The sequence below is a fragment of the Argopecten irradians genome, unplaced genomic scaffold (genome assembly GCF_041381155.1).
Source record: "Argopecten irradians isolate NY unplaced genomic scaffold, Ai_NY scaffold_0648, whole genome shotgun sequence".
In the NCBI taxonomy this organism is placed as follows: Eukaryota; Metazoa; Mollusca; class Bivalvia; order Pectinida; family Pectinidae; genus Argopecten; species Argopecten irradians.
Window position 1 is genome coordinate 33,374 of NW_027188115.1, and position 10,871 is coordinate 44,244.

Sequence of the window (10,871 nt, forward strand, 5' to 3'; positions counted from 1 at the left end):
GTTAATTACCAAATTTATCTGTCCATTCTGTCAATTATATTTGTATGCCTCCTCATGTTACACATATATTATGTGTCTGAGTGTTAAAAATAAAATCTTGAAAAAAATCTAAAATCTTGAAAATCTTGTATTGAGTTCTACACCGACTATAATGATGTTTATACAACAATGGTTTAGACAAACAGTATCGAGACTCTATGCACTCGTAACGGCAAACCTCTTGTCACTCGATCTATCGTTGACCAGCGGCCGATTTCAGAATATTCAAATCGCTCTAATTCCTTCATTTTTGCTCCAATCTTTATAAAACTTGTTAGAAATATTCATTTTAATGTACTGAATAACATATCCTGTGTTGTCACTAACTTTTCCTTGTATTTAACGTGTTGTCGTTTGTTGTCGTTTCTTGTCGTTTGTTGTCGTTATTAAGTGTGACCCATTTCAAGTATAAACCCTGACGGACCTGCAGTTTTTGATACAGGCTTTGTCAAGGCTCGTCTGAAAACAATATAAAATCACCAGGTCCGTCTTTACGAACAACTGTACACGCTTTTCCGGATTGTGTTAACCCGTTTTTCGTATTATATTAAGCGTTTCAGTGATCAAGCACCTGCCGCGAAAGTATTTTTGAAGTTGGTAAACTTCATTGATGATGAGTATGTACATGTAAGTTGTCTTTGGATGATAACGCTCTAACTTTTGAATCGTTATGTGTAACATCTCGACATCGCCTATTTTACCGTGAGATTCTCAATATGTCACCAGAAACTGATATCAAACAAATAGGACAATAGACAAACATACACATGTAAGCTATCGTCACTGATAGTGGTAAAAAAATGATTATAGATCTAGATCTACCAATATCAGTTCTGATTTCTATGTACATGTAGGCAGCCACATGGGTTTGTAACCTGTGACTAGACCCTCTATATATGTGTCTGTAGTTTTGTCGTGGGTATTTTAAGAGATCTAGATAACAATAAACCATTTGGTTTATTTAAATTTCTGGTATTTTTACTCTAAAATGTGATAAATGTATTCCCAGAATTTTCAGAATTGCTTCTTCCAATGTTATAGATATATATATTATGCATGTATTAAGGTAATCTTCTTTTTTTTTCATTCTAGCTGATGAGCAACTATTATTAAACGAGAATTTGCTGTTGCATTTTGTAATTGGTCAACATTGAATTTGAACCACATTCAAAATGAGTGGCAGCATATTTACCATATTCCCACCTGTCCCAGCAGAGGATTCAGTTACACTGTGTGAGCAGAATGGTCAAATGGTCAATGTCCGTTCAGATGGACGTGCGTCTGCTTCAAACAAGGTATAAAATAACATCCGACATAATTATAGCTTACATGACTATAACCGACCAGTACTCTACAAATTAAGCAATATAATATCATTTACAAGAAAACACACATTTATATAGAGATTGGGAATGGGGCCTTTTATTAAAGAGACAATTCACTCAGGTTAATTCTTTTACATAACCAAGAAGCAAACTATGGCATAAATGTATTGTTGTAATTTCTTATGAAACATATAACATAAAATATTGACAAATTTCACGTCAATGTTTAGTATTTTAATTGATACCGTTGTTATTACATATCATTGATTAATACGATTAAGGGTGTACAATACATTTGTATGTACGCTGTACTCATACCCGAGCCAAAGTCACGCACATAAAACAAATGAACTATATATAACCACTGAGGAGGTGATAAACTGATTTTGAAGCAAGATAATTCACCTTATAAGGTAAACACACTACTGTCAGAGCGATTTGAGCAGTTCTAGATAAAAGTTGCATTACTCTACGAGCAAGGGACAGGGTTTGGCATACAAGATTTTTGACCACAATGTGTAATGGCGGACAGCGAGCGAGTTTGAACATTTCATACGCATTTCACCACCATGGGCTTTTCTGGCATATCACAGTAAAACCAACTGATTTAATTTCCATGAGAACTTGTTTTTTTTTCCGATATATTTACAAATTTTAATGTTCTCTTAGACTGAATTGTCCCTTTAATTGACTGTAAAATGTACTTCAGAATAGGCCCAGCAAATTGGAAAAATAAATTAACTGACAAGTGTGAATGTACAGCACAATACAAACAAAACAGATATTAACACAATCTCTGTCACATATATGCAGATATATACACATTTTGTCTCATACCTAGAGATGTAATACTGATTTACCTGATACATTGCACTCATGTCGCTGAGGCTGTATTACATGGCTACCCATGCAATCTAACTTTGTGATGCCCATGACACTGTGAAAACAAAATTACTATTTTCTCGCTGAATACCACTATTTTCAGAAAATAAGCTGGTTTTTAATGCTGGTAATTAATTGGACTGCATATCATAAATGATTAATCGGCGAGATAATCAGATGGCCTCTTCCAATCGATTATCTTATCTATTATAATCAGATTTATTTGATCTATTAATAAATGTAGAAATTTAATTCCAAACACTAAATGAAAGCAATTTCAATAAAGTGGAGTTCTGAATCAGGGTTGCCACCCTCTAGAGATGTCAAAGTGGGAGATCAGGCAATTTGACATCGACTAACATATACATGTGTTGTTTTCGCATATAAGTAAAGACACACTGTCAATTTTGTGTCCAAATTCTCCTTATTTAGAGTGCTTATATCTTTCTATAGATAATTACACAATTCCTCATAGACAAGCTCATGGAATTCATGATAACACAATCACGCATATTGTATGTATGGAAAATTGATTTGCATGCAGTTCAGATTTTCTTTGAATTTTTCTCAAAATGGTTGGCAATTATAATTGTAAAATTGTATTAGAACATTGAGGCATGAAAGAATAATATTCTTTCATGTGTGGATATGAAGGATATATTATAATCAAGACTCTTTTTAGGGGTATTCTACCTGAGGGTCACAAAATGTAGTGAAACCTGAGGCTTGCTGAGGGTTTTACATTTTGTGATTCAGAGAAGGTAGATCCCTGTATAGCCATCATATCCACATATGAAGAACGAGTCTTTTAATATTTCTACATGGATTGCAATCAATACAAAAACACAGATGTGCTTTAAATTTGTCTGTTGTCATGTGGGATGGGTAATGACAGAAAACATGAATTGGTAATTCTGCTTTATATTAATTATCTGCAATTCAAATGTTTTCACAACAATAATATATTTTCATGATTTTTTTTATTGCATGCGAAAAATACAAAGTTTAATTGCACATCAAAATAAGGTTTTTGCTAATGATTTGTATTCAAATTTTTACTTTTTCAAGCTTCCTGGTTACCCAGTTGTTACTATTCCAAAAGACACTACCAAAAGTTTATCACAGCGAGAGAATGCCAAATCGGCCTTTCTGTCTCATGATGAAACTGTCTGGAAAAGAGCCATGCATGCTTGGTGAGGAAATCCATATAATTAGAAACCCACTGTCTATAAAAATAACACTATTTCTATCTGGCTTTTAATTATCTATATTAAAGTAACCAAACTCACAGTAAGGCAAGACTATCATAAATAGGGTGTTTTCTTATCTATCAGCAGCGGAAACATTAATTGTGTCCGCTATATATTGATTTGTTTTTGACAAATTATTGTTAATCACCTCCTATTGTTCTGAAACTATGCCAAGTTACTTTTTTCTCTTCATCTACAAACACATATATATGTATACATACTTTTAAGAAATTAAAATGGAATCAGATTGATGGAGAAATATTTGTTCTGTATGTTTTTTTTGTCAAATAGACTTGAACATTATTTCATTATTTATAAAGTGGGATAAACAAGAAAAACAATCATGCATAAATCTTTAATAATTTAACCCTAGTGGCGCTGAATTGTTCTGTATGGAGATATAATGTATATGCTATTGACAAAGAAATATAAGATTTACAGGTAAAGTGATATTTTTCCAGGTATGAGATTGGGCTGTCAGGTGTTTTTGAAGAAATAGTCAACAGTCAAGATGAAGGTAAGTACAATATCATTACATGTCTAATCTGAATATTATAACAGGTACTGTACAGTCAGTGTACAGGTAGACTGAACACATACCGTACCTGTATGGTATACACGTACATATACCCAGGGAGTGGTGGAATCCTTGTAGAGAGAAAACTAAAATAAAAATAAATGACTGCCTTTCTCTTCGATACGGCAGGAGAACATCTAACAAACCATTGTTGAAGTCTGATACTTCATTATTTATTTTAAATCTCAATTGCATTGCTTAATGTAACATTTTTTCCATACCATAGTTCCAAATTGGGCTGCAACCATGGCCAAGTCAACACTGACGTCGTTCGTGAGAGGAACAAATTCTCTACATGGATCACTATTCCCTCATTTGTCAGTGAGTATTGTTATTTTATATATAAGCAAAATGAACATTGTTAGGCTTTGAGAGGATCAGCAAAATACAATTATTGAACTTCTTTTGCTTAATTAGATATTACTCAAAGACCCTAATAAATTGAAGCATATCTTGTTGGTCTAAATTTAACTTTTTGATTGTATAGTCTAGTACACCTAGCATATTCTACCCAATAAGGTCACTTGGAAAGAAGGCCAGCAAAGGGCACTTAACAAGATAAAATTTGACATGAATCAATTTGCGAAAGAAATCGTGGAAAGAAACCAATGATTTCCATATTATCAATCTGCATTAAAAAAAAGATATTGAGATAAATTAAATGGAGGTTTTCAAAAAAAGGTTAGAGGGTGTTTATTAGGTTGAATACCGTAACTTAAATATGGTTATTCTATTTTTTCTGTCATGGTCTTGCCAACATGAGTTAACATAACTCAACTGTACAGTAACAGCCACCCAAATGTAGATCCCCTTCTTAGTAAGACCACTTTCACCACCCAAAGGACCTATTTTGACACACTTTGACCTCTGTGTAAAAATTAAACCACTATGTGGAAAAAAAGGTTTATAAGTAGCACTGATTTATAGAGACCGCAGAACCAAATGATTTCGCTATATATGATATATTAACGTTTGCCACTGTCCAGGTTAAATGGAGTTTTCAAGTCTGGTCACCTGTCACTAATTTTGAAGAATGGCATCTGGCATACCTGTGAATAAAAAGAAATAAAGATCTACCATCTTGCTAAACTTTTATGTGGGGGGTTCCATCTTATGTTGAATTCCGCACCAAAAATTACCAAAATATTCATGAAATTCCAATATTGATTACCTCCCCCTGTCAGACACACACTTGACAGAATTTTAAAATTTCTTTACATATTTTACATCTACATGTATTGCCCAACCCACACATTAAACATTTGAAACTGATGCGCCCTGAATACCCAATCAGCAGGCTCCGAAACATTCACCTCTCTATGAAATCTTGTGCCCAAAAGGGGATTTCCAGGAATCTATTTTTGGTTTGATTCTGCGGTCCCTATAAGGGGATTTCTGTTTAAGATGTCTTATGTATTTATTTTTCAGATGTCAAACGAAGATATAATTAAAAAGTTTTCCCATATAGTGGAATGGTAAGATAATTATTTTTGGAAGTGAAATTAAGAAATGTGTGAATGGACATTGTTTCTGAGTTTTTATATGATGTTATATTAGCATATGGTAAATTATATACTTATATAAAAGATTTTCACAGCCTGTCTCAATATTGTGTATTTGAAAATAGATAGCTATGATTTTACATATTTCAATAGCTGTATATTGCATGCAATCAGTAAAGAAGTAAGAATATTCTTGTGTGGAGGGGACAGTTTGTGTCGCTCATTTAAGTTATTAGTTATAAGGTGTCTGACATTTCTGCCTCTAAATCAATCCTCGGGTTTTAGGCTAACAATGTTAAACAGTTGCTAGATACCGACTATACGATATTTAGAAACCCTTTTCACACGTCTTACAAAACTAGTGTATCTGAAATTACCACAATATCTTATATTACTTTAAAACAATCTTTACAATGTTGCAGGGGTTCAAGCCCAGTAAGAGCATTTGCCTGGCACCCTCACACAACCAAATTTGCATATGCAATGGAGGACGATTCCATCAAAGTTCACATGGCACGCAATGAACTTGTTCCAACTTTAAAACACAAACTTCAAAAAAATGTTTCTGATTTAGCTTGGAGGTAAGATTTCATTTTCTCTCTAGGTAGTCAAGATTCTTTGCAATAATGGTATTAAATTAATCAGACTGTGTTCTCATTTCATGTGTGTAAAAAAAATAAATTTCATCAGTAATTGACATGTAATGAGTTACAGTCCTTTTGAAGGAGGATATTTTTGCTTATATATTTTTTGAAATGATATGACTCAGGTACATGTATACTATTTACTATTCTAATGAGCTAAAGTTTGCATTACAGTGTAAACTCTTTATGTGTAAATAAATTTAGCTGTTTATGAATGTTTACATGTATATTATTTAATATTTCTTTAGGTTAGCTATATATCTATTTTATAACAAGCTGTGTATAAGATGTAATACTTACAGGCCCCAGTCAGCGTCCGTGTTAGCTGTGGCATGTCAGTCCTGTATCCTCATCTGGCAGGTGGAACCAACATCCCTCGCAACTCGGTATGTGCTGCAAGATCATAATGGTCTGAAAAATGGGAGTAATGCTCTAAAGTCCAGGACAAGAGACTTGCTTCAACACTAAGCTCACTCATCAATACTTACTAGAGTTTTTTTTTGTTCTTTTTTTCTACGCTCTTTCTGCTTTGTTGCTCATCACCACAAGATTACTTCAGTTACACTGCTATTTAGACAAATCAGCATATTTTGAATATGAATTAGGTAACTGTAACCAGAAAATGTTGATATTTCATATCCCTCCTTTTTCTTGTACCTGAAAACTTCCTATATAGGCTAAAGGTCGGTTCAGTTGATGTGGGGTATCATGTATCATGTATGAAAAAAATAGGTCATTAACATTGCATAAAAGGAAAAAGCCTATTTGGACTCTATTTCTTACCTACCTTATTTCATATACATGTACTTCATAAATTTTTTTTTGAATCATAGGTTCATCTAGGCAATGTATTGATGTCAATTAGTGTTAGGTCACTACATTTACATTTCTTTTATATTTTGACCATAAACTACCAGAAAAAGAAAAAAAAACTATTTAATACCTTCTTCACTAACAAAGATCTATTTGAATTGTAGTATCATTTAAATTATCTTTTTATTGAAGAGTTAAACATTAAAATTTTCACATGTTCACGTTTCCATTTAAGGCCATCCACCAGTTCAGTACAAGTGTTACAACAAAGTAATCATGCACCAGTCACGTCACTGTCCTGGGAACCTAATGGATGTATCCTCTTATCTGCCTCACCAGTGGACACAGCTATCCTGGTCAGTCAAATGTTTTATGTTCAATAATGATCAGTAAAATGGATTATGTGATATAATCTTTGTCAGACAATGTTCTATCAGCAGTGGTAAACATCTTCATAATTTATCGTGCCTACATGTGATATTATGGGAAATTGTATATTATGTGTATCTTGAGTGTTTTTGTTCAAGAACAATCCTTGTTAATCATATTCTTATTAATTAATTAATGCTATATTGCTGATGTAACATTTTGAGGTGTAAAATTAGCAACACACAAAAATATTGGTACATGTTATTTGATTTTTTACATGTCAGATAGTATCTGTTAGTTTCGAATCATTCACTTCTGTAATTTCAAAATTTTCTAGTCTGATTCTCTGAAGCGTTTTGTTTTTGGAGGTGAATTACATGGTGAAAAGTTTGCGTTTGAAATGACCAGATCAGCAAGTCTCTAGTCTCCATATTATCAAATAAAATTCAGTTCATAAATATGTAATGCCTTTAACAGGTGTTTTCACTGTTTTTGTTAGGCCTGGGACGTTCCGATGGAAACCTGTATTCACCTGAGGCGAGGAGGTGGTGGAGGCGTTTCTATGGTTTCTTGGTCACCAGATGGCAGCAAAGTCTTCACAGCTACTCCTTCAAATGTGTTCAGGTAGGTTCAACTAATTATTACTCAATACCCATCTTAGAAGTCCTTATCTATTAAATGGTCATTTTAAAAAACCTATGTGATATGATTCAATCTCTGTTTTATAAGAATTCATTGTAGTTACCTAGAATATCTAACAACACCTGATCAGGTATTATGTTCTGGTAATATTTTAGTATTGACAACTAAATAATCACTAGAACTTTTATTAAAAATGAAAGTTTCGTAATATTTGCATAATCTGCATAAGATCAATATCTTAATAAAATCGCTATATGTTAAGAGAATGTAAGTGTTATATTGAATGAAACACAAATGCTTACATGCATCCGACACTTGCAGCAATATAAATTATTTTATCGAAAGTTTAGTAGGAAATAGAATATAAGGTATATAACATCTTTAATGCCTTGACAGAGTATGGGAAACTACAAGATGGAGTTGTGAGAAGTGGACGAAGTGTCTTGGACGTTGTACGGTATGTGGGACTTTTATTGTTCTTTACAGTTACTTAGCTAAACATTACAATGGAAAAATTAAATGTAAAAGATGTTACAGACCAATGTCTGTCCCATATTATTGTATTTATTCATTCAAACTTTGGGACATTTATTTTTTATGAAGGCAGACTTGGTATATAATCCTGTTCGAATGTTGTTAAAGATGCTGCACTGCCGACAAATGGTATTTTTTCACCATCAAAAACAGCAACAGACGATTTAGTATTTTTCTTCAGTTACAAAAGTTACTTACTTTACACCATTACCACCATTGAAAAGTTTGAGCTTCTGATTTTATTTTAAGTTAAAAATAATTAATTGCATCCCGAAAAAATTCCTTGGCACTATATCCTATATGGAATGAAGTACTGATTGCGCATGTACCAAAGGCAAAATGAATTATTTTACATTATTTTTTTTTGTTAATTAGACATATATATACATGATTAAACACCAATTATTGTTCAAATGATGAATATCATTTATGCTCTGTCGGCGGTGGAGCATCTTTAATCAATCAAAATCCTACATTTAATACGTTGCTTTACATATCCAAGTTAAATGTATATGAAGAAAAAATCCATTCATTGACAAAAGCTTTTCACTCATTATAGAATGTATGTTTCCATGTTACATAGGCAGATTTTGCAGTCTATTTAGCGCTGTAAACCTTTTTATTTTTGCATAAACAACACATTTAACATATCAATGGCACTTACTGACAATCAAGCATTTAAATTCAAATTTGTACAAATATTTGCATCATATTTTAATTTGCGTTTTAGTTCCCTTTTGAAATTACACAGAAATTTGTTTCTTGTGAAAAAAGGGGTTTACTGATTTTAAGGAGATTAATGTTGGAATAATGAACTACTAAAGTAGTTAGTTTAACTAGGTAGTTTGTGGGGCCGCGGTGGCCAAGTGGTTAAGATGTCCCGACATATTACCACAAGCCCTCAACCTCTGGGATGAGGGTTCAAATCCCATATGGGGCAGTTGCCAGATACTGACCGCTGGTCAGTGGTTTTTCTCCGGGTACTCCGGCTTTCCTCCACCAACAAACCTGGCACGTCCTTACATGACCCTGGCTGTTAATAGGACGTAAAACTAAACAAAACAAATTATACTAGTAAAGCTATACATCTACATTCCTACAGGCAGCATGCTGGAGTCCAGATGGAAGTGTACTGTTGTTTACCACAGAGCGGGAACCAATCATATACTCCCTTACATTTTCCACATCTCGGAATGATAGAGGTACAGTGATTGGTGGGTCCCAGTCAGCTGTGGCCTCAGTGGACCTATCAGAGGTGGAGGTGAAAACAGAAGACAATGAGGATGTCGAGTGAGTGTGTAACAGTTACGAATTAAAGAATTTTTATACTTCTGCCTTGGTATATTCTCTCAGCTTAGGTGAAATCGTTGGAAAGCTTAGTTTAGCTAATAGTATTGAATATATTTTTCATGAATTGAAGTAAAGAGGAATTCAGCTATTGGCATAATAGTTATTCAAATAATTTGATTATTTGCATATTTGTCCCCTATTTATATACCTCGTTGTGTATTCCGACATGTTGTTTCTGGACATTTCTTAACCCCTGAATAGGCATGAAAGTGATGAAATAGCAAAGTCCAACAATTTATTATTCAATTGAAAAATCTGTTTTTTTATCTCTCGACAGCATTGGAGGCCTTGTTCATAATATGGTATGGGATTCAACTGGAGAAAGGCTTGCTGTACTTTTAGGTGGTAAGTGAATGTATTCATGATAGGACAATTGAATCACATTAATGTCTGCACTTCAAAATATACATTGAGGAAGCATCATCTAATTACTGCACAGTTAGTCAACTATTATTACGGCGGAATAATCTTACATAGGTTTACACAGGGAATCTTGCATTTGCGTGATGTTATTAGTGAACTTCTAATTTTTGTTTTGGAAATGCAGCGAGTCTATCATATGACAAATACATCATTAAATATGATAGTTAATTACTGATTATATTATAATTGTTTGTTATAAATGTTTTTCAAATGCAGTCTTCTATCTTTCTTTTTACGTATTTAAACTTTTCATATTTAACGTAAATCAATGCTTTTCTTTCAGGAGATAAAAACACCAAACGCATGGTGGTTCTGTTCCGGACTAAAGTGTCTCCAATGCTTGAAGTAACACCTTGGTAGGTTGACACTGTATATGTTTAATCTTTGATGTAGATACATGTATAATCTTTACAAAAACTGTTCATACTTCATTTTGATTAATACACCAAGGCATATTCTATCTGTTGATAAACTCTGTTCTTTATGCTCCACATTTTTTACTATGAAATGTAACTTGTGTA

The 10,871-nt window shown here is 33.2% G+C and overlaps 1 protein-coding gene across 1 annotated transcript; it reads left to right on the forward strand.

Annotated features, from left to right (window-relative positions):
- Window positions 1–1,110: 1,110 nt before the first annotated feature.
- Window positions 1,111–10,706, forward strand: LOC138313313 (aladin-like; the record flags this gene model as incomplete). The annotated part of the gene is given in 13 exon segments (XM_069253806.1): window positions 1,111–1,334; window positions 3,315–3,439; window positions 3,958–4,013; window positions 4,300–4,394; window positions 5,502–5,548; window positions 5,998–6,156; window positions 6,522–6,605; window positions 7,268–7,388; window positions 7,901–8,025; window positions 8,440–8,500; window positions 9,680–9,867; window positions 10,205–10,272; window positions 10,634–10,706. Coding segments are annotated over 13 exon segments (1,325 nt in total), but the record flags the coding sequence as incomplete, so codon positions are not given.
- Between the last annotated feature and the right edge of the window lie 165 nt (window positions 10,707–10,871).